At 40.3% G+C, this 25,067-nt stretch overlaps 1 protein-coding gene across 4 annotated transcripts in view; it reads right to left on the bottom strand.

The window, feature by feature from the left end:
- The window catches only part of TRANK1 (tetratricopeptide repeat and ankyrin repeat containing 1), a 61,238-nt gene that overhangs the window by 10,373 nt on the left and 25,798 nt on the right, over positions 1–25,067 (bottom strand). For all 4 annotated transcript variants that reach the window (XM_074841734.1, XM_074841724.1, XM_074841752.1 and 1 more), the window contains 12 exons: positions 22,575–22,742; positions 19,662–19,820; positions 19,036–19,287; positions 18,000–18,176; positions 13,343–16,222; positions 12,574–12,773; positions 11,969–12,106; positions 8,127–8,267; positions 7,283–7,439; positions 6,021–6,109; positions 1,870–1,973; positions 115–247 (listed from right to left, as the gene is read on the bottom strand). In XM_074841734.1, coding sequence (XP_074697835.1) covers positions 115–247; positions 1,870–1,973; positions 6,021–6,109; positions 7,283–7,439; positions 8,127–8,267; positions 11,969–12,106; positions 12,574–12,773; positions 13,343–16,222; positions 18,000–18,176; positions 19,036–19,287; positions 19,662–19,820; positions 22,575–22,742 — 4,598 coding nt within the window. The remainder of the gene's footprint in view (positions 1–114; positions 248–1,869; positions 1,974–6,020; positions 6,110–7,282; positions 7,440–8,126; positions 8,268–11,968; positions 12,107–12,573; positions 12,774–13,342; positions 16,223–17,999; positions 18,177–19,035; positions 19,288–19,661; positions 19,821–22,574; positions 22,743–25,067) is intronic.

The following is a 25,067-nucleotide window of genomic DNA, read 5'->3' as shown; positions in this document are numbered from 1 at the left end:
AGTTCAGCTGTTACCATGTCACAGAAAAATACTATTACCATATGAGTAATAGGGGAAAAAAAGCTGTAGGAAAAGGAAAGTGATAAGGACAGGATAGTTTAGAAGATTTAATACCTTTCCTAACTTTTTACACAGTTCTGCACAGAGTCGGAACTCCTTTGATTGGAACAGACATTTTAGTGCTAATTTTGGCTCTCCGCATTCCAAGTAAGTTTTAGCCAATGTCATATATTCCATTTGTTTCTCCCTGTAGAAAGTAAGAGAAAATTACAGCTTACGTACAAATTAAGTTTAAGATCACATGATCTGTCACTGAATCCAACCGATATTGGCATCATGTGTTCTTCTTCATACATAACCTGATGAGGTGTTACCTTACAATTAGTTATATTTTGGGCTGACATTGTTCTGTCCAGAAGTATGTTCCAGAATCTCACTGCTCTGGCAGTAAAAAGCTTTTATTTAAATAAAAAAAAATTCTCAAACTAAAGTATACTAGTGTGATTTTGTGCTGCTTCTCTTTTCTAGCTTAACTTGCTCCTTCTTCCTTTCTACTGTTTAGCCCCAATGCCATTAAAGACAACAATCAGATTTGTTTTCAGCCTTTGTTCTGTATAACTAAACAAGCCCAGCCTTTCTGGTAGCATGTCTACTTTCTTCCCAGACCTAGTCTTGAATTCACCATTCTTGAGCCTGGAGGATCAGAATCATACAGAGCATTTCATATTATAGAGCACACAGGAGTCTTACTTATGCTTTCTACACCAGTATTAATACCTCTACGAAAAAACAATTGCCACTTTCACAGCTTCATTATTACATATGTTCTGTCAGCTTAACATATACCCAATGTCTTCTTAATATACCAAATTCCTTCTCCTCGAATTTTATCCAGTTGACAAGCACCCCAGCTTACAGCCAAGTGAAAAAAAGTTTTTTCAGTCCCATCAACAAATTCTCTCTGATCACAAAATTTTATGAGTTTATGTCAGGGCCACTAATACAAAACAGGTAATTAAAAAAGGCAAAACCTTGATTAACTCCAGTAATAACATTTCTCCAGACCTTCCCCCTTCTCCCCTCAGTGCTAGCTTCCTCTGCGCTAGTCATTCCTTACCCACTCTGCTATCACTGCTAGTTTTCGGCCTCCCCACCAAGAACAGGAATTAATTCATTTAGGTCTTGAGTCCTTCCCATGAAGCTTTTTCTTCTCTTATTTGAGACAAGTCCCAAACAGTTTTTCAGCCTCTTCAGGAAACAGCAAACTTCCTCCCCTGTCAAACCCTTAAGCTATTTTGCCCAGCTGACAGTATGAACTAAATGATTAAACTCAAAATCTGTCCCTTTAACACTGTCCTTTGGCTCAGACCTAGTTCTGCTTGTTTAGTTTAGATTGACTCCAACACTAATTTTACCTCAAAGCTCACTTTTTGTAAGCAGCTTTTCTTCCCCAAGGTACACCATTCCTTCTTCTTGGTTAAGTGAATATGCAGTGGGATTAACTGGAGTTGAGTACTGCTGATGGCATATGCTCTTCTATCATATCTAAGAATATAAAGCCTCTTGAGGTATTGCAAATCTTGTTACTTTTCTCTCACATAACCAGTAAGCCCTTTCAAGGGCCACATTTAGTTTGGACAGTCTACAGCTTTCGCTACTCCCCAAAGGGAGCAGTGCCCCAGATCCTGTTGGAGCTGTGCTAGACTTCCCAATTTCTTAAATCTCTTTTGTCACCCACAGACAAAGATGTGAAAACACCTCACCTGGGTCTCCAGTCTCGTCCCACAGCTGTGGTGGGAATCTCCCTCTGCACTCACCCCTGAGGTCTGGCACCACAGAATGACACTTGCTCATCTGCATTCACATTACCTGGGGCTGCTTTTCTTTGAGTGCACTTTGAGAACGGCATCGTGTGCCAGTGCCAGTTTTGACTTCTCAGCTGCTCCTCCCTTTTGGTAACATTTGGCTGCCACCTGGGGTGAAATCATACACAGCATTCACACATGTGCCTCCAGCCCTTGGCTTATCACATAAAACCAATACTTAATTTTACAGTCACTCTAATGGAAAACAGAAAGATTGGCAGGGTTCCTGGAAGAAGGAAAAGGTAAAACATTGCAGTATATTTTTAGGACAAAAAGAAAAGCTTTAAAGTCAGTCTACATGTGACTATCACAATTAGAATTTTAATTACAATGTTTTACATGGAAGTAGTGAAAGCAAAATTCCTGGTAGGCTGATAAAACAAACAGCACATGCAATTTGAGTGATGGCCTAAACCATTAATCGGTTAGTCACTAGGCATCTACCACAAATTCCATTAATAGAAGTTAGGAAAACCAATGTGTGCAAAGTCAAATTGAAAAGCATGGAACCAGGCCCTTTCTGTGATAAGCTAAAGAGAAACAGCGGGAGTTACCATGCTCCTAGCAAGGTTTGTTTCATAATCACCTCACTCATTCTGCAACACCATTATTTCTTTATTCTATCCATTAATTTAGTATTTGCTTCTGTTTGGAAATTGCACATTGCAAACCACTCTTAGAACTGCCAAATTCACCAGATAATTTCTTCTTAATTTAGCAATGATAAGCAAAGATCAGGGTTACAAAGAAAACAGAATAGCAGATAATATAGCTAATACATTTCAGATTTCAAGATTAATTTTTTTCAGCTGTGTGTTTTTTATCTAAACACTTTTCTGTCCATTTAGGAAATTGCCTTTTTTTTTTTTTTTTCAAGGGGAGATAAAGACTGTCTGCATAGTGGCAGCTGATTATTTTGATTTTTGCCTTGTTATAAATATCTGTTTTCCATACACAAAATTACATGTTGCTGTCATCAAAAAATAGCAGCTTTCCTTTGCCATGATCAAAACAAAGTATCCAAAACTTTATTTCGCAGAATATCTCAAGTTGGAAGGGACTCATAGGGATCACTGAGTCCAACTCCCTGCTCCTTGCAGGACTAAATAAAACTAAACCATATGACTAAAAGCATTGTCCAGACACTCCTTGAACTCTGACAGGCTTGGTGTCGTGACCACTTCCCTGGGGAGCCTATTCCAATGACCAACCACCCTCTTAGTGAAGAACCTTTACCTAACGTCCCATCTGAACTTTCTCTGATGCAGCTTCATTCCATTTCCTCATGCCCTATCACTGCCACCAGAGAGAGGAGATCAGCACCTCCCCTTCTGCTGTCTGCCTTGAGGAAGTTGTAGACTGTGATGAGGTCATCCCTCTTTGCCTCCTCTTCTCCAAGCCGAACAAGCCAAGTGACCTCAGCCGCTCCTCTTAAGTCTTGCCCTTGAGGCCTTTCACCACCTTGGTCACCCTCCTCTGGACACACTCTAATAGTCTGATGTCATTCTTACATTGAGGCACCCAAAATTGCACACAGTACTCGAGGTGGGGCCACACCAGTGCAGTGTAGAGTGGGACAATCATCACCCTCAACTGGTTATCTATGCTGTGCTTGATGCACCCCAGGACACAGTTGGCCCTTTTTGCTGCCAGGGTACACTGTTGACTCATGTTCAACTTGCAATCAACCCAAACCCCCAGATCTCTTTCCACGGGGCTGCTCTCCAGCCTCTTGTCCCCCAATTTGTACGTATAACCAGGACTACCCCACCTCAAGTGCAGAATCCAGCACTTACTCTTGTTAAATTTCATACTGTTGGTGATTGCCCAGCTCTCTGGTCTGTCTCTCTGTAAGGCCTCTCTACCCTTGAGAGAGTCCACAGCTCCTCCTAGTTTAGTATTGTCAGCAAACTTACTAAATGTATGTTCAACTCCTGCATCCAGATCATTTATAAAAACACTAAAGAGCACTGGACCTAGAATTGAGCCCTGGGGAACCCCACTGATATAATCCCATTTACTATAACTTTTTGAGCCCAACCTGTCAGCCAATTGCTCACCCAACATATTGAGGACTTGTCTAGCTGTGTGCTGGACATTTTATTCAGAAGGATACTGTGAGAGACAGTATCAAAAGCTCTGCTAAAATCCAAAACCACCACATCTACTGGCTTCCCTTGGTGAACTAGATGGGTAACCTTGTCATAAAAGGAAATTAAGTTGATTAAGCAGGACTCTCCCCTCATGAACCTGTGCTGGCTATGCCCAGTGACTGCATCATCTCAAGTGTGTTTCAAAAATTCCCAGAAGAACCTTCTCCATAATTCTACCAGGCACTGAAGTGAGACTAAAAGGCATGTAATTAGCAGGGTCTTCCTTTGTACCCTTCTTGAAAACTGGGACAACACTTGGCAGCTTCCAGTCAACTGGGACCTCTGCACACTCCCAAGACCGTTGAAAAATAATGGAGAGAGGTCCCGCAATAAAATCAGTCATCTCTTTCAGCACCCTGGAATGAATCCCATCGGGCCTCACAGACTTACATACATCCAGCTGGAGTGGCAAGTCTCAAACAAGTTCAGAGTCAGCTGAGAGTTTATCATCCCCGCAGTCACAGTCTCCCAACACAGGGCTCCAGGGTCCATCATCAATATTAAAGACGGAGGCGAAGAAGGCATTAAACATCTCTGCTTTGTCTACATCCCTATTTGTGAGGTGACTGACCTCATCAAGTAGTGGACTGATGTTATCTCTGATCCTCCTTTTGCTTTAACGTATTTAATAAAGCTTTTTTTTGTTGTCCTTCACAGTGTTAGCCAGCTTGAACTATAATCAAGCTTTGGCAACACAAATTTTCTCCCTACAGTGGCAAACAGCATCTCTGTAGTCCTTCCGTGTCACCTGTCCTTGCTTTCAACATCCATATACTTTCCTTTTCTGCCTATGTTCTAGAAGATCCCTGCTCAGCCAAGCGAACCTTCTGCCCCACTTGCTTGACTTCTGACACTTTGGAATTGCCTGCTCCTGTGCTCTTAAGAGATTAAGAGGCTCTTAAAAAGTGACCAGCATTCACGGACCCCAAGATCCTCAAAAGCAGATTCCCAGGGGACTAACTAGCTCCTTCAGCAGCCCAAAGTCTGCTCTCCCCACTTCCAGGGTCAAAGTGTTGCTGGCAGTTATTCTCTTATTGCTAACAATTTGAAACTCAACTACTTTGTGGTCACTGTGACCAAGACAGCCACCAATCACCACTTTGCCCACGAGTTCCTCTCTGCTTACAAACAACAAATCTAGGAGGGCACCTTTCCTAGTCAGCTCCCTTCGTACATGTACCAAGAAGTTACCTTCAATGCACTCCATAAATTTCCTGGACCTGTTTGTGTCTGCTGTATGATATTCCCAGTTGATGTCTGGGAAGTTAAAATCACCTGTCAGGACAAGGGCAGTTGATCTAGAGATAGCCCTTAATTCCTTGAGAATAATTCATTGGTTTTGTCATCTGGCTGGGTTTTGCTTCCATTCTGTTAACTGTCATATCATATCTGAATTGTATTAACTATCAATTTAGAAAATAGAAGTGTAAAATCTCCATGTTCTTTAAATAGGAAGGGAACGAAACCATCATTTTGCTACTCTTTCTGCAGTTTTATTAGTGCTCCCTTGGTTCTTACATGCTGTTCCTTAATGTGCATTTTGTATCCACCCCTTATTACTGTCCAAAAAAACCATAAAAGGACTCTGAGATCATCATCCAAATCAATATACTTCCAAGAAATGTTTTCATTTTCCTACAGTAATATGTAATATCGTCAAGCACGTGGTTTAGATTCACTAATTCCAGTCAATTCCAGTTGTGCTAATTATTGTTTTTTTCCAACCACCTTTTGTTTGTGCGCATTAAAATGTTTTTCCCTCACTGGATTGCAAATTTCTAAGTAGTGAATTTAAGATTACAGACAATAGACTTGCTCTCCCTGCTTACTTCTTTCAAGTCATTTACAAGTAGTCTGTAGACACCTACACAACTACAAACCACAAACAAAGATAGACTGCTTTAGTGCAACTGGAGATTTACAGATAATTTTATAGATGCAAAGAAAAAAAATGTTTCAGAATACACAAGAATCCTTATTTCAGATATACACATGCTCCTACCTCCCAGAACTGATGTTTAGCATAGTAGTCTCCCTGTGCAATCCATTCTTCTGGAGTTGAAGTTTTAGCAAACATGCTGTCATCTAAGTCTAGAAGGTCAGGGGTAATCATTTTATGTTAGATCGGATAAACCACAGAAACCACTTATCATGTACAAAAACTAAGCATTAACATTTCACAATGTTCCAAACTCTTTATGATTTGTGCTCATACTAGTAATAATAACTATTGAGTTAAATACATTTCATCCCTCTTAATCAGCACTGAAAATCAACATGTTGGGTTTGGTTTTGGATGACCTTTACAAATCGTGCTTGGTTTTTGGACAAAACTTTGAGTAAATCCACTGTCTTTACAGAAACCAAATTCTTTCATTTGATAAATCTCTTTTAGCTGTGATGATTTTCCATGAACAGCCTTCACTATGGTGCAGGTGTGACCAATGCATTCCTCCTGTTTGAATTAACTGAACTTTGGTCCAGGCAGATGTTCAGCAAGTAGGCCTAACCAAAGTTAATCCTATTGTGGGAGGCTATCAATGAGAACACAGTACCAAACCCAAAAAACTAGATTGGCTGGAGACTGGGCTGGTAAGTGGCTGAAACTGTATAAACACAGCAGAAAATCTGACTACAAATCAACCACTTTACTCTATAAATATCTGCAGCCATCAGGGTCCGTTGAGCTCTCCCTCCATAGCAGCTGGCTGAGCACTGGAGATCTCCCCTTGAGTAGGGACACCTCTCAAGGTTACCCTTCAAGGCTGAGAGATCCCTTACCTGACACAAGACATCGATGGGTTGGTAAGTGACATTTTTGCATGCATGTAACATTTAAGACATGTATAGTAAGCTTAAGCAATTATCTTTGCATCCCATACTAACTTTAAGTGTAGTAAATAGTAGAGTATTGACCACCAATCCATTTGTAATTATTAAATAAATATTTAATACCTAAATCTACTGGTTGGAACTCAATAAACTAACTACTAGATCAGCTCTGTCTGAGTGTTCTCTGACTCTTTTCCTGCAATAGCAGGAAAACTTATACTAATGAATTAGCAATGAAGTTATGAATTAACATATACAACTGATCTTTAGAGCCGAAAGAAATAAGACTCACTGAAATCAGTGGAAATTTGCAAAGGCATACTGTTACAGGGAAGGAATTTAACCTTCTTTATTACACAGCCTAAAAGTAAGAAAGCATGAGTAGGCTGTCCTGTTTGACAGTCTTTTAAGAAAGTTTTAGGATAACTTTACCTTTCTTTTCATCTGCTTTGACAACCTGAACAAATTCTCTTTTGATGAAATACTTAAAAGCTGGAGCCCGTTTGTCACTGTCTTCATCGAAGATCCAAAGATTGACTCTGGCTCTTGTAACGGCAGTATACAGTTGCTTTAGTTCTCCATTCAGCATCTGGAGCAGAACGAAAAACAAAAAAAAAAAAGCAACACACCAAAATAAAATAAATGAAGTGCCAGATGAGCTACACTGTTAGAAAGAAACATACTTTGCAGTTAGAAGAAAACAGCAAATATATACAGCATGAATAACAAATCTTTAAGCAAGTCTAAATATTAAGTATGTGGGTTTTTTCAATTACATGAGCCATTGTTTAGCTAATTTGCATGCAACCACTGCTACAAATCTAGCAGCTGCAGGTGTGACAGTCCATTCTCCTTCTAATCACTTGCACATATAATTATTCATTTTTACCATACAATCCAAAAATATCTGACTCGCTAGATTCTAAGAAGTTTCCTTCATTTTAAGGCAGTGACACTGATCTGAAACCAAACTAAAGTAGTAATAAATATTGACAAGCTGATTTGCTATTTGCTTTAACCACAGCTGTTCTGAAAATATACTTAAAAGTCTGTAACACGTAGTTTTTGTTCTCTTATCAAATTACACTCGCAAAAAACCTCTTATCTTTCAAAATCAAGATTATATTATACAAATGTGAACGACTACCAAAAAGATAAAGCAACCTCAATAGACATGGAACTACAGGATGAAAGGATTTCCTGAAGAAATTTCCCTACTTATAAGATTTAAGAATTTAGTTTATCCTTTCTATTCCCAATGTTACAAAAAACTCACCTTATACATTTCTACATTAAAAGGAGTTTTTCTCTGCATACCAGTAGCATCCTCTAAAGGCATTTCTATTAGCAGCTTGCTTCCTACTTGCACATCCAAATCAGGAGTATAAGAAGAAATTATCTTCCATTCTTTGCTAGCCTAAAATGTCAAAAGAATGAGTTTTACTTGTACACAGCAATCACTACTACCCACATATGCAAAAGATAAGGTCATATGCTGTGATCGACCAATGCACCCCCACAACTCAAGAAGGTTCAGAGGAGATGAGTGTGAAAAATTATCTCAGGGAAGAATGTAAAGAATAGCCACCAATTTTCATCAAGAAAGCTGAACTTCATCTTAACACAAGTGGGTCTGGAGGGTAATCATTGTTTGAGACTGATGTCTCTAACCAGGCAGTCATCAAGCCAAATAAACAACTTTCCCTAAAATAACTAGTAGAGAGTAATGTCCACCTGAGCTGCCCAGACCAGCATGGGGGAAAGTGAATACATGGCTTAGCCCAACAGTGTGTAAAAACTGAGCAAACAAAAAAACCAAACCTGGAAGAGTGCAACTGGCTTGAGCTGGCTTCAAGCTACATATTACTTCCTGGGGACTGGGGATGCCCAGCCTCATGATGGTGGAGCATATAGGGACCACTAATGGGAAACACATTTGTATTGTGATTCCACTGTATATTGCCATTGTTATATTATGGTTGTCTTGTGATTTCAGGATACTGCTGTATCACTCTTCTAAACCAAAATCGTATGCAATGCCTAATATATCAAATAAGTAAATTTGATATTAAACATGAAAACCTCCTTGGGTGGACTACAAATTTTCAGCTAAACTTGAGGATACACCCCTACAATGGATGGCCCATCTATGGGGAAAAGGAGGAAATCAGGTTACCTTCACCATGGACAAGGCTCAAGGTTTAGTCCTAAGGCTGGGGATTCTCCTACAAACCCCAATACTGCAACAGGCAGACTCACTGTGGGGGTTTGCTGACTGTTGGGCAAGGCAGCTCCCTGCCAGCTTGGAGCAGGGTGAAACGTAAATAAATGGTAGTGGGATAATGCTCACGAGTTGCAGTCTGTCATGCTAAAATCTGCTATCTAAGACATGCTGGATAGATCTTGGCCTGCAGGTCAGGATGGGCAACTGCCAAGTCTCCTTGACACTGCAAATCTGACAAGCTCAGCGAGTTGCAGATCAGCTGATCCACAACTCACCAACTTTCTTGTCACTGTAGCATCAAGGAGACTTGGAGCAAGGAGGATCCAGACAAACAGAGGGAAGTGATTGCTGTCCTTTGGCTGGTGCCTCGACCAGGCAGTTCTCCAAACAGGGACCAGATCATTCACCTTGTCAGGAAAAGGCAGTGGATTAACAAGAGGGAAATTTGGGACATCATCTTTGGCATGTGAGTCATCACCAGTGCTTGTGTAAACCATGACGTGGTGGAGCCCATGGACAAAACAAAAGGGTTGAAGCCATGGAAATGGACCCACCAGTATTCCATACAGGCACATAGTCTCATTCTCATGGTGCCCAGGCAAGGGGGCTGGTCATTCATGCAATGAATGTGTTAAACTCTCTATGCAACACCAGTAATTACTAGTGCTGGTCTGAGACAGGGAGTGGAATGGCATCTGCCAACACACCCCCTCAGAAGAAGGCTCAGAGATGAGTAAAGTAACATTCATGGGGAATATCTAAAAAAGCCTGGTCAGAGAATATTGGACTCTGACATAGGGGCATGTGAGAAATGTCTACAAATGTGCACAGACATGCTTAAATATATGTTAAGTGTGGCAGCAGATTGGTGGTGTGCACTCTCGTGCCGTGTAACAAATGCCAACTTCTGATCACGCCATTCTGCAGGATCCTGAACCCTCACAAAACTAGTAACCCAGAAAATCGTAAGCATATTTGAAATGGTTATGTTAGTTTTTTCTCCTTTTTGGTATTTAATGAAAAGCTGATTACATAGTGCCAAGTTTCTGGCACAAAATAAGGCTGAAACAGCTTTTTTTAAATCTATATAGTTGAGAGCTTTAAGCCACCTGATACAGGTTAACTGCCTTCCTATGGGGGAAAAATATAAAGAACCATTCTTGCAAATTACATTTTGAAGTTAAGATTGCAATAAATCTTGAATCAAAACACTCCTAAGCCTGTCATGGATTACAAACTGACAATCAGCTAATAGTATCAGTTTGGTCAACAGCTTGCTGGGTTTTGGGGGTTTGGTTTTTTTTTTCCCTTTTTGATTCTTCATTCAAATCTGCTTCTTGAAACAAGACTCATTTCAAATCTCCTTTTCAAGACCAATAAAAAGAAAACCCAACCCAGTACAAACAGCACACAGCCACATTCGCTGTGTTTACAACAGTTCACAGACTCAGCTTTTCAAAACTAGAAAACCTCAGGGTAAGCTGCTTTCTTGCCTGCTTGTTTAACTGCTCAAGTCAACTCAACTACTCATGACTTGCAGGAAAATGGAAGAATTGTATTGAAACTGTTCTCCAGACTTGACATACATTAGTCTAAGTTAAAATGCTTTACACAACTCCCTTAAACTGATTCTGCTAAATTCTGATAAATGGTTTGTTGTTTTTCTGAGTACAACTTGCATCACCAAAACCAAATCAGCTTTGAGAAATCTACCATGACAGCCAGTATTGTACTGTCCTTGAATCTCAGTAAGCCAGATACAAGTCTTTTTACCTCAAGCTCCTTCCTTCCTTCTGCTCTCACCATACAATGTCCACTAAGCTCTACGAAGAGCCACCAGTAAGCTGCCCTCAGTTTTCCTGTGGTTTTCATCTGCTGAAAACCACATCTGAGACACTGTTTTGAGGGCTGGAGGCAGAGGACATCTGCAACAGAGATGTTCACACTGAATGTTTAATTGCAGAGCAACTCAGTCGTGGGCATTCTCGAGTCTCTGCAGGCATGTTCAATAAGGATCCTGCCTACTGCCTGTCTGGGGGTGGCGGGGGGCTCAGTAATGCTCCAGCAAGAACAGCGAGGCTGCTGTGGTTGATAGCTCTTTACAAGGAGCCTCGAGGACTGCACCCCTGCCAGGTCTGGAGTTACAGGAAACCCTGGAGAGACAGGGTCTAAGCTCCCCAGAGAACCACAAAGGGGGAAAAGGGAGTACATAAGAAATACAAAACAGAACGCCTCCAGGAAAGAAAGTTTTCTTTATCCGAGGCCATTCTATGGGCAATGGTTTCTTCTATTGACTGTGAGACCTTCTCAAGCTTCCTGACAACTCCTGAGCTAGACCAGAATAAGTGTTCTGGAGCTAAGCTGTGGATAGGTACAGGGTATGCTCGTCCCCTCCCCTTCCCACCCAAACACATACACACACTATTTGACTCCAAACACAATTGTTTTACGATTTTGTGGTGATGCAAAGCAGGGGGTCTAAGGTGCTCTTTTGGGACCCAGAACTCCAGTGTAAGGTAAAGACTATGAGAGGGTGATAGTGTCCCATCACCAACTGCTCTGACCTGAGCAGGGAGCAGCCAGGAGGGACACGCTGTCAGCTAGTGAAGTAGTCTTGGTCTGCAGCAGAAGTGTGTGTGTGTGTGTGCATGTACATGCACTGTTGTGTGAACCCAAGGCTCTCTCTTAAATTGCAACAGCCAACCTGACGGAAAATGCAGCACTAAGGGAAGACAGTCTCAATTCATAAACCTGTGAGCCCTGTTTTCTACTGTGATGAAACCCCCCATCTTCAGAGGAAACAGGGAATCCCTCCCCAGCTAGAAAGCTAATTAGACCACACGTAAAATCAAGACTTAAGAAAAAAATGCAGAAAATGGATAAGAATTAAATACCTCTGAATCTGTGAAAAAGTTGTAAAGGAGCACGTCATCAAATTCCAAGCCCTTTGCTTCATAAACTGTCAATACAAGTGCTAAACTAAGTTCCTCAGGTATCTTCTCCTTTGCAGTTTCATTTGCCACTAATACCACCTGTCATAAAACACATTAATGAAAAGAACATATTAGGAAGAACAAAAAAAAGGTAACAGCTGCATAGAGAAAGCATACAAACATGTCACAATAATGCAAGAGCCTTTTCAAAACCAGACGTTTAACACACACATTCCAGCACACTCCAGAAAAAAGATCACGAAGCTGCCACTAGAAGACTGACAAATGTGTGGTATGTGCAGACAGTTGTAGATCTGATATAAGAAAATTTAGAGTTCAAAAGGAATGGGACAGGCAGCACCTGATGCTAAAAAGAACAGAAAGAGTCAGACATGTATTAAGAAACAGAAACCAAGACAATAAAGGTTTCTAAATTTAAAAAGCATAATTTATCAGTGAGACACAAAGACTTAAAAAAGAAAGTTGTGGGCAGTCTGTATAAAATGGCTATTTAGCAACAGAGCTGAAAGAATTTGCAAAAAGCTTTATACCTAAGAAAAACGAACCTGATGTGCTCCAAATTCAATGGGTTGTGTTTTCCTTTTGTTGCCCCTCAGCAGAATTGCTAGATCACTAACACTGCAGGACTCCAAGACTGTAGGTTTTGGTCCATCAAAGAGACCGCAGTCCTTAGGAAGCCGATCAAAAGATTCTGGGAAATAATGCTGAAGCAAATCAACCACTCCAGACGCTAAACGGAGAATACCTGCAATAAGCAGAATAGAGATTTTAAATTTCAGTCTGTCCCATACTCTCTCGCAAACACACTTTTAAAAGAAAACATGACAAAAACATGAGTCAGAGAACAGAAAAGCCGTAAGGTCCACTTAATGTTTTTGCCATTTTGAGTGGGACTCATTTTTGAGCCTGTAAAAATCAGAAAGCATGCTACAAAGACTTAGCAGCATCCTCACCAAATTAAGGTCATAAATGAAAAACAAGTACGAGAAGCAGAAGTAGCACACCGATGCTGCGAACTCTAGTGATTTGGGGATGGGACAACAGAAATGGGTATGATTATTTGTTAAGTTTTCCATCAAAGAAACACATTCAAAACATGCAGTAAGCAAAACCAACAACTTAAAAAATGTTCATTCTTGGTTTTCTAGTTGAGATGTCAAAATACACAATTTGCATGTCAGAAAAAGCTGACCATCTGATCTCTTAAAAAAACAGGCCACTTAAAGATGCTTTGAATTGGCCAGTAGAAAACTTCAATCATTAGTGACATCTGGAGAGCACAGGCTCAGATCATAAATAAATTTGTTACTGTACCTGAATGGGACCTGTAGTTCTGGTACAACTGATATATCCTTTTTGGTTTTCTAACACGCTGCTTCTTGTTCATGGAGTTCTTGCTTGCATAATGAAACAGTGACCTCAGATCACTAAAACGAAAAGCAACTCCTTTCATTATGCTCTGGGCAGTGTCACCAGTTAGAAACATGGCATTAGGGTCATTGATGCATTTCATTAACAGTGCTAGCTCAGCTTGGGTGAAATCCTGTATCTCATCACCATAAAACTCATGGATGGACCACGGCAGCTCCCTGAGCTTTGAGAGTCTTTGAGATAAATTATACAGCAAATCTTCTTCATCGAAGTAACCTCTCTGTGATCGTATCTGCTGATAAAGGCAAAAGAGGTGATAGATTTCACTCCTGTCTTCTGTGAAGTTTGGTGATCTCTTTCGGCCTAGCTTTTTGTACTGCTCCTCAGTAAGTTTACCCCCAAAGCAACTCAGTGCCTCAAAAGAGCCTTTCAGAAATGATTTTATTTCTTTCCAAACCAGTGCTGGATTGTACAAGCTTTTACCTTTTACCATTTTTGGCCACATTTCATTTGCAAATACATCATAAGTCACAAAAGTCCGAGGATCGCTTTCTCTAGAGTACGCATCTGCAGCTCCTTCATCATCATCATGTTCTGCTTCAATGTTACCTTCTTCCTCCTCATCTTGCCAATTTGGTACAACCAAGTCTTCCTGGGGACTCCAACCAACAATGATTCTTTTAAGACTTCCATCCTCATTTCTTGGAAAAAATGGGTCAGGCACGGATGCATCCAGTAACAGCAACAACTGCTTGGAGGTGACAAACAGCGGAAAATTTTCATCTTTAATGTCTTGTAGCTTGTGAACATTTGGCTCCAGAGGCTTGAAGTGACCAGTTACCTTGGAAGACTTGCTAAGTTCAATGAAATTCTTCTGAACTTCTTGGCACAAGACAGGATTTTTTGTCACAAAGATCTGATGCAGGTGCTCCAGCCTGTTCGATGCTTCTGCACTACACATTTGGTGCTCTTCATGGTCATCACATGAATTCATTTCTGCACCAGCTATGCCTGCAGGAACATTTTCATCCTCGCTGTCCTGGTCTTGCTCATCACTCACCTGCTCCTCACTCGATTCATCACTGTCCTGTTTTAGTTCATTCTCTTCCTTCTCTAACCTTGCTTTTTCAACCTCACTGCACTGTCTTTGCTGCCATGTTTGCCTCTCTAGCAGAGGACCATTTGCCAAGGTGGATTTTTCCCAGTATGAATAGAATTTCTTCCAAAGCCTATACAAGCAGCAAGTCGTCTTTCCTGTCCCACTTCGCCCAATTAAAATGATTGGTTCCATGGGCTTTGGATTGAGATCAATTACTGCGTACTCCAACTCCCCAACTCGGAAAGGGTATTCAACAGAAGAATGTACATCGTTTATAATGTTAAGCGCCATGTTAGTACTGAAGCTGTGAAATTTCATTATATTGTATTCTAATTCTGCTGCACTGGCTGGAGGGAAATACTCTGGTATGGTATGTTCTTTTGTTTTTTCTGCCTCTGGGTCTTCAACATAACAACGTGGAACGCGCTTCTGTGTTGTCACACTGTGGTTTTGATGTCCTTCATTTATGCCCTTGAGCTTTTTCCTCAAGATGCAGGATAAACCACGATTGTAGGAAATACATATATTATTTAAGACACGGTTCAGCTTGCAGTGGTCGAGAACAATGGCCCAAATTCTGATTATTTCTGTGTAAACTCTACCTGATTTTTCTGAAAGACTTTTTGTCTGTTCTGTCTCCATGATCTTTTCCGCACTCTCGCTGCAACGAGGAGAAAAGTCAATTGCAAGTTCCCATAGCATTCTTGCACCTTTGCCCAACTTAGCTTCATACAGCTGGATATTAGCTTTCAAGTGTTTCAGTGGCTTCTGAAGGCCCCTAGTCCATTCCCCATTGCCAAGCTGCTTAATTGTCATTATAGTTTTAGTTTTCAGATAATGAGGCACAGCTTTGCTGCCCAACGTCTTCAGCATTTCAGGAGTGCACTCTATTTCCCAGGTCATGTTATCAAACTCCTGCACATACGCTTCAATATCCAGAATCTTCTCCTTCTCTTCCGCTGGTTCTTCCTTCTCTTCATTAGGCAGGGCCATACTAAATTCCCCTGCTCCCTTCTTTTTCTCCCAATCATCTTCTTTTCCTGCAGGATAAGATATGCTTCCACAAGGTTGCGAGGACTTACTTCTTTCCTCTTCCAAATTAGTCTGGGCTGAAGATGGCTTTTGTACCAGAAGATGATCCTTTCTCAGAGGGTCACCCAATTTCAATTGCTGAATTAAAGCCGTGATTGCCTGCACTAGGCTTTCCTGGAGCGTTAAGGGGCTATTTATTCTTTCTGTTTCCTGCTTTGCCAACTGATCTTTTTTTGTCTTTACAGAACACGAGGTTTTTAAATCATTATGCACTGTGTTGCCAGATGGTGCCTTTAATGAGGACCCAGATGAAGAACGCCCTGTGCTCTTTGGCTGTGAAATTTCAGAGGCTGGAAGGGGCTTAGATGTTTTAACTGACTGCCCTGCTGTATCCTGCCGATACTTCTTCTTCTCCAGCACAGCATTATTCCAGGCAAGTAGCAGTGGGTCATTTTTTTTAATTCTATGCCTCACATCTCTTCCCAATTTGTTTTTTATATTAAAGTTAACATCAAATTTTGCCAGTGATTCCATTATTCTCTTAGACTGCTTTGAAAATCCTTTCTGAAAAACAACATGCATCACTGTATTTCCATTCTCATCTTGTGTGTTTGGATTAAGATACGGAAAGTCAGAAGGCCTTGAAGCAAAGAGATCAAGTAGATAGTTCAGGATGTTTAAGCCAGTGCCATCTGAAAACAAGAGAACAAATGAAAAAAAAAAAATCACTTGCTTTACAAGGCTGCTTTGTAGGCCAACAATTTTTAATACTTTTTTTTCTGCAGCTATTAAATGAAAATAATTTGTTTTTCAAAAGAAAAAAAAAGTAAAATCTACATTTCATGTTTGTAAAACATGCTTATTTGAAATGGCTCAAAACTAAGCTTTCCTAATATTCAGGGAAAACAATACAATGGCAGCAAAGCTTTAGAAATCCCTGGTGCTGCAATTGTTCCTGTAGCATCAGACAATTTAATTCTTTTTTAACATCTGGGTGCAGATTTGTTTGTCTTCCAACATCAGCCCTGGCTGGTACCCAAAGTAGGCTGGTGACTGGTCATCTGAACAAGCAACAACTCTTGAGTACTGCTCTGGGGTCATTTGGTTCACTTTAATATGCCACCCAGAAGTAATCTGCTGCAAATAACTTCAGTTTACTAAAATAACCTGTAGCAAATCCCAATTATTTCCCAATATCTGAGGTCCCTAGAGCAACTTCCTACAAGATAAGATTAGACGGATACCTCCCTGGGGAGAAAAAAAGAAAGATACTCTACAGATTTCTGGATTTAATACAGATAATATATGTCATTTAAACCAGATAATATATGTGAAACAGCTCTTCCCTAACTCTAAAATAGTGACACACCAAAATCATTGTAAAGAAATTCCACCTCAAAAACTTTACGCAGTGAAAAATACTTAAGAGATGGTATTGTCATTGGACTTCTTAATCTTTTGATTTAAAATTTACAACTGGCAGTATATATGCTTTTAATCCCTCTAAAGCTATTAAATGAAATGTTTGTGCTTCAAAAATGAATACATTCAGTACTTTTAGTTAGTTTAATCCTCCAACTCAAAAATGCATTTTTTCTTCATTTAAAATCAAACCTGACTTTAGGGCTTAATTTGATAGTTTATTTCTTACATTTTTATGTAAACCCTACAGCCCTTTCACTCACTCCTCCTCTGAACAAAACTTTGCTTGATTTATGACTGAACAAAAACTAGGAAACAGATTTCAGATGTCACTGTAGGATTTCCTTCAAAGTCTACTACCATTGCTCTGCCTTTACCTTTGTTTCTTCCTAGATCCTTCCTGTTAACTTCATTCTCAGCTAGTACACACTTTACAGCATTTCAAAGAATCACAGAATCACAGAATTATCTAGGTTGGAAAAGACCTTGAAGATCATCCAGTCCAACCATTAACCTAATACTGACCGTTCTCAGCTCCACCACATCCCTCAGCACTGGGTCAACCCGACTCTTCAACCCCTCCAGGGATGGGGACTCCACCACCGCCCTGGGCAGCCCATTCCAACGCCCAACAACCCCTTCTGGAAAGAAATGCTTCCTAATATCTAGTCTCGCCTTCCTTTCTAAATCAGCTGGATTAAACAAGAATACATTCATAAAACAGTAGCTGACAGAGACATTAGTTTCTTGATTCCCCCTGGTCACCTGAGCTGCATTAACTCTCTTCATAGTCCCAGACACTGCAACCAGAAAGCAGAACACATCAGCTTAACAAAGACGGTGGGTATCCTCTGGCCTGCAAACTCTGGGGGCTGAGATACAGTCAGATATCCCGATCTGCTATCACATCAGTAAACAGCAGCAGAAGGAGCAGTGGGCTGGACAGGTAAGAATTGGTGATGTTTTCAACAGCTGATGTGAAAATGAACAGTGCACATCTGCTAGAGCTCTTTGTGTCCCCCAGGCCTGGACACACAAAAGCCTTACCTCTGCTATTTAAACAGATGGAAACTGCAGCATGCAAAGGAGTATCTCCTTGTGCAATGGAGACGTTTTGAGGATCTGCACCTTTGGTCAGCAGCAAATAGACCAGTTCAAAATAATTCTTTCTGAGGCATATTTGCAGTGGTATTTCAGAGTGGGTTCCAATCCCATCTGGCAGAGCTGGTGTGAAGGACATGAAAATAGCAGGGATTAAACCTGATACACCAGATCTGCAAACTACAGAAAGTTCTAAACAGATGAAGGTATATGCTGATTCCTGAGCAGGTGACATTTTTTTTTGGTCAGCTTTTTACATGTATCTGTTAAAGAGTTTTTGACTAAGAAAATTTTCAGAATCTCCTCTTATCTCCCATTAAGCTGAGCAACCAGTCCTCCTGTTGTGATAGGAAGACAGAAAGGCCAGAACATATCTTCTTCAAGTAAGTCAGTCACTGACAGAAACAAGCCTCCTTGCACCTCTGGCACTCACAAGGCTGCAGCAGGACTGTGTGCCCATAATTTATAGCTAACATCAAGTTATAAGACGAAATGCCAGAGTAATCCCAGGAATAAACCCCATGCAAAACAAGAAAAATGATGATGTCTACACTAGCTAAAAAAAGAAAGACATCTGGTCATGCCTTTGAAATCACTGAAGTAGTCAATTACTTGTAACATAACAACAGACTGAACCCAAAGACTGTGGCTTACAGTTTCTATCAGGATAATACTGTGGCTGAAGACAAGAGAAATTAAAAACCGAAGAAACTACAAGCAAAGGAGCAACAATAATCTTTGGCCTTTTACCAACCCTGACAGCCAAATTTCATTTGAAAAACATCTTTCATCCCATGTAGCCTTACTAGCTTTCCCATGGTCGCACACAGCAGATGCAGCCAATGGACTGCACTCCAACAAGCTGCTGCACTTATACAGAGCTACCAAAACCATGTGTTGGTATTTCTGAAGCTATGTTGCTCCAAACATGCCAAATAAAATACCGTATCTTTTATAATACATTAATATTGCAGTTTTTCACCTCCTCGTTCAATCAAGCATCTTATGAGGTGCACTTGCTTATCCGATCTGTCACACTGTTGGATAACGTTGCCAATGTCAACATCTGAAAGACTGCAGTTTTTGAAGAGTCCTCCACCTGATGGCTCTTCCCCACTGGCTTTCCCTGTTAGCAGCAGCAAAACTTTATGCCACATTTGCTTCTCCAGCAACTGTTTTATGAAGCTGTTAGCACAGGCATGGGAGATGTTACAAACCACCCCTTCAGGGATTTCTGCAAAACAGTCAAGACAACATAACTCACTCAAAGTCACATAATAAAATCCATCTCACTGTAAACTAATTTCAGAATAATGAACTCATTAAATTCAAAGTACAGAACAGCAAAATGCAACACTTGCATCTTTCGGTCCTTATGCTGACAGCCAAGTAAGTTTGAACAATTTTTCATCATACTGAATTTTTGTGCATATTCCGGTGGTTCTAAGTGCAAAACACAACAGTAAAATTAAGTAAAAGCACATTGTTCCAGTAATATCAGTTGCAGAAACAGGGAAAAGAAAGGGTAAAAGTGCAAAAACTGTATGTTAGCATCAAACACATTTTTTACAGCAATTAAGTAAGGGGAGAAATGGGAACTCACTGTACCATGCATAGAAGACAGCAGTTTCAGAAACTGCTTAACTGCATCTTCCTTCAACACATTTTTAAGGTGTGCTCCATTTTCAAGCCTGTAGAACTGGACAAACTGTTCAAGAACATCCAGGAAAGAATCTGTATCAGCTATGGCTCTGCTTTCACTCCCTCCTGCAAAACATTACAGAAATTGAAAATTCAGTTCCTTCCTGGCATGTGTTCAGGGCAGGACTGTAATACGTCACATCTCAGGGCTCTAAGAATCGCGTAGTGGCAGGTTAAAATCAGATGGCTGAAACTCTTACTGCCAAAGCCGGCACTGTGATGGATTTCGTATTCCAAAGTATATTTGATACACTCATCACAAACACTCTTTAGCATAATACACTAGATTGAAAATGGTATAGTTCACAAGTTGATCTGCATGCAGTCAGGACACTGCTGCTTCACAGTGATATCGTTGTCCAGAGCTTTTAGAGTAGATGACTAAAACCAGTAATGCTTTCAGCATACAGTTTTAATCAGATGTCCTGAGCTTGTCTGATTCCTCAGTGCTAAGATATACAGCCATAAAATTAATTTGCCCTCTTAAAAGAAAAAAACAAAACCAAAAAAACCCCACCACATCAAAATGACACCTACAAGTTTAAGAGACACTTAAGTAATGGCAATGGAAGACCTTAAATTATGTCCCAATAAATGCCCTTAAATGAAAACTGAAAGACTTGGCCTGACTTTCCTAAAAGCTTGAGGAATTCAAGTACATCAAAGACCAAACAAAACAGTAGCTTTACCCTTTAGGACAAAGAGACAGACAGGTTGGTCATCTTTTTAGCAATGAGGACTAACCTCAAACTGTTACCTGTAAAGCAGTGGCTTATTCTCCAGCCTCTCATTTTGCACTAAGACTAGAAAACTCTTGTGGGCTGTGCATTGCCAATAAAAATAATAATAATAATAAAAAAAAAAAAGACCACAAAAGACAGGCTTAGCTACCTCCAACACCAGCCAAAGAGATTACCACCACAGGGGTATTGGTGTTAACCTCCTAACTGAGAACCACTGGGCTAAGACCTTCTCCAGAGCAGAGGTTTCTACAGTAAAGGAGAAACTGTGGGAATCTGCTTGCCCAGAGCCATAAGATAAAAGTGCAATGAAACCCAGTGCTTTCCAGTAAACTCACATGCAATACACACATGAAAACAGAGATGTAGCCCAAAAACTTTGCTTTTTTGCCAATTTGATCTGCCTGTGTAGTCTTCTGCTGCATCTGTGCTTTGAGATTTGCACAAGACGATCAAATCCTGGTTTGAAAAGGTTATGCTTTGGGCTGATAGAGTACTACTGCTAATACAGGTGTTACCTTAAAGTTCTGGTTGGTTAGTGCCAGGGAAAACAAGCAGATCAGGCATCAAGCCATTTCAGGAAGACTGTACTGAAGAAATGCTTTCAAGATGATCAATGTCCATGCTTGGGACTTATTTTTAAACAGCAGTCTAAACCATGGCTTGAAAAGAGCAGCTGCAGGATCTACCTCATCAGTTTCTGAACCTCAAAGTCCTGCAGAAACATCTTGCCTCACCAGCCAATCCATCAGTTCTCATGCAGATACTCACAAGAACTTTTCTGAATGGCCTCCTACAACTGGATCCTCTGCTGGAAGTGGCCCACTACAGTCTCTTTCAGAGCTAGGATGTGAGTAGCAACCAAGCTGTAGCATCGTGCTGCCAAGAAGGTGCATCCTGCAGGGACCCTCCAGTCCTGAGGGTAGACAGCTCCCCGTTCCTGCCCCAACTAGCATCTCTCTGACCACGCTGCAGTACCGGCAGCTCAGGCGTGCTCCATTGGTTAGGGCAGACAAGAAACTATGTTGGGGTTAGCCAGTCTTGATATTACCACACTGGGGTGTTATTGTACAATTTTTATGTTTTCTCATTCTCATCTATTGGCGTGGAAGGGGAAATTCCCATTGTTTGGGCAATCGCACTTGATACATTAGTTTCCAGAATGGAAAATTATAAAGAAACCAGACAAGTCAGAATCCTTTTCAGATCTGGCAGGCTATTATAACAAGGCAGACTGGAAACCAGTTTATCACCCCACTTCATGAAATTTCATATCAGCACTGGGACAATTAAGATTTATGTCTTTCTGTAAGACAAAGCTCCTCTGCAAACTGCCTAGAAGTATCATTAATAATTTTGAAAATGCACTTTGAAGTTTCCCCATACTTCAAGTGCATAACTAGATTTTAGCTCCCCTGTTTTGGTTATGGGAGGCTCTCATAGTTTTAGTTCGATAGTCTGCTCTGTTACTTTTGTCCCTTAACGTGTGCAGAAGGTAAAAACTTTTCCAAGTAATACAGTTTTAGCTGCATATCACTGACATAGATCAAAGATGGCTAAAACTTTGTGAACAAAGAGCTCTTACTAAAATGTTATTCTCTTTTCAAAAATACTAGCAACTTTTCACTCACATTTTCATCATTTCAGGACTTCTCTTTTTTTGTCAATATTTTTTTGTTATTAAAAGCCTTTTAAATATGCCACCAATTTTATAATAAAACATTTAATTTTCAAAAAAATAAAGTGAAGGTAAGAGGTTAAAATCGAAAGAGCATCAAAAAGAAGAAGCTTATATGGCAGGGGGAGCCTCATGTTAAGGATGAGGAAAAAAAAACAGTGGCTTATAGTAACTTAGAGCAATTTGTAGTTACCTATTGAATGATATACTAAGAACATCAGCTGTACAGCAGCCACCTTCAGGCACAGACAAACATTCATTATTGATTGATAGAAGATCAGGGTGACAACTCATAGGAAAAGTTACATAAAAACCACCTGCTATTACCAATTACAAATAAAACAATTTTGTATCTAAAGGATGTGATTTTAAAACAGGAAATACACACAGTCTATGTAGTACCTGTCCGTTTCTGAGAGGAAGCATGTTTCTCAATGTGATTGCTGACTGCTTTTACAGCATCAAAGTTTTTGTTCTTTTTCAATATATCTATGACATATCTTGACCGTGCATCTGGAACAGTGGGATCGACCCCAGAATTCAGGAGCATGATCACATCTTCTGTCTGGCCTAAAACATTACATGAATAAACATTAGAGGAAGAATAATTCTCATAGTTCAGGGGTTTTGTTCTGTTTCCCTTTGTACGTTTAATTTCCTGGAACAATTTCTAGCATAAATTTAATTTAAAAAGAAAAAAATCTAAATTTTTCCAGTGTCATAAGAATGAGGTATTGTTAGGTATTTTTCTCCAAAAGAAACCCCTTCAAAAAAATTAAAACTCTATCTTCATTATTATTAATTGGGAAATGGGAGCACAGAAACACAAAGTGACTGGGTGCCTCATGAGCATCTCACCAGCCAGAGGCAGTATGTGGAATTCACCTCCTCCCTTATGCCCCAACCCTGTTCTCCGGGCTCTAGGCAAACTGCTCTGTACATAAAGGAAAAAACAAAACAAGGGAATTTGCTACTGTTTGGAAGGTGACTCAATAAACCAGAATATTTCACATATTCAGGCATGAATATACACAGCTAGGCACTGAGTTTCTTTCCTATGCAACATAAAACACATGATTTTCTTGGTAATAAGCCCTATAACAAAGATGTCTAGTTTGACTAACGGTAGGTGCCATCGCTTTCGACAGGAACTATCATCCTCTACAGTATCTCACAACAAGTATTACAGATTACACATAAACACAATAAATGTAATGGTGATTTAAAGCCTCAACACAGCATCTAATATTCTGGAAGATGACATGCTCACTTCTTAGTAGGTCACACGGCACTACCAGGGGGACCTTTACAGCCCTGCAAGCAGCTGCCTGTACTCCTCTTGCCTCAAAGAGGCACATTTGCTATAAGCCATGTCCTCAGAACAGCTGGGAGAATGCAGGAGCACCAAACCACCGAGTTGCACAGGAGAAGACTGAGCGATGGTGAGCAAATAAGTGTTAGACCACCACATGCCCCCTAGGCACACCACCACAGCACACAGCCTCTGTTACTGCACGTGCCAAAGGCAAAATCTAGATGAGGAAAAATAATGCAGGCTAACACAAATGTCTTGCTTTGTTTGTCTAAGCCTTATCATTCAAGCTACTTAAGCGATTATTTTTTGTTAACAGATGGGTGCAAGGGTTTATTCTTATATGTATATTTATATATATTTATAAATATGCTCTCTATATAATATACATAGAATCATAGGATGGTTTGGGTTGGAAGAGGCCTTAAAAATCATCTAGTTCCAACCCCCTGCCATGGACAGGGTCACTTTCCACTAGCCCAGGTTGCTCAAAGCCCCGTCCAACCTGCCAGGCAGGGGGCATCCACAGCTTCTCTGGGCAACCTGTGCCAGTGAATATATCATATATGTTTAGATATATGTATACACACTATATAAAAACATAAACTTTAATAAATAAATACATATACACTCTATAGATAATGTATATAGTATATAAATATAAAGAAATAAACTTTAATAAATAAATAAATGGCCTCTTCTGGAAATGCAGGAGTCATTTAGCAACAGATGGAACTGCTGCAAAAGATGTGTTACACCTTTCCGGAAAATTGAATTCTTCAGATATAGGTTGTGCATATTTCATTCATATTAAAGAGAACCAAGAGAACATCAAGGCATTTAATGACTGTGGTGGTTTAGGCCCTGCTGGGATCTGAGACCATGCTGCCGCTGCTCCACCCTCAGACCAGACAGGGCAGGGAGTGAAATACAAACCCCGGGGTTGAGATAAAGAGAGCTTCAATACAACAGTGTAACAACAACAAACCGAACAACGACAAGAACAATAACAGTAATAACAATGAACAGAGCAAGAGATATACTGATACAGCAGTGAGGGAAAGTGACCGCACAAAGGGGCGTCTACCAATCTTCCCGCACTTGGGCGCCCAGAGGTGAAGTCAGCATGGTATTGAATAACCCGGCTAGAGCTCCCTCCTCACTGCTGGGGAAACTTAACCCTATCCTAGCTGAACCAGGACAATGACCTAAAGTCTGGTGTTATCTTGGCGTTGATGCTTATTTCCTGTTGCCACCTAGTGGGCAGAGTAAGATATACAAGAAAAAAAGCCAGGTCAAGTTAACATAAAAGAAATCCCATAGAAAACATGAAGGAAAGCATCTCATTTTCCTCCTCTGACAAGGTATACTACTACTTAGGTTTTAAATCTTCACCTATTTAAAAGGACAGGATAGGTCTCCCGGTGGTCCAATATGATTTTAAGGGCACATCAAACTTTAAAAGATAATTTCTATGATTCTGAAAACTGAGGTATACTTGTGGGAATATCATAACCGGTCAAACCAAAGAGCAAAGAAAATGCTCATGAATCAGGTATACAAATATAGAAGGGAATTGTTGA

The sequence above is a fragment of the Strix aluco genome, chromosome 1 (genome assembly GCF_031877795.1).
Source record: "Strix aluco isolate bStrAlu1 chromosome 1, bStrAlu1.hap1, whole genome shotgun sequence".
NCBI lineage: Eukaryota > Metazoa > Chordata > Aves > Strigiformes > Strigidae > Strix > Strix aluco.
Note: the sequence above shows the minus strand (reverse complement) of the source record. Positions and strands in the feature narration are given on the sequence as shown.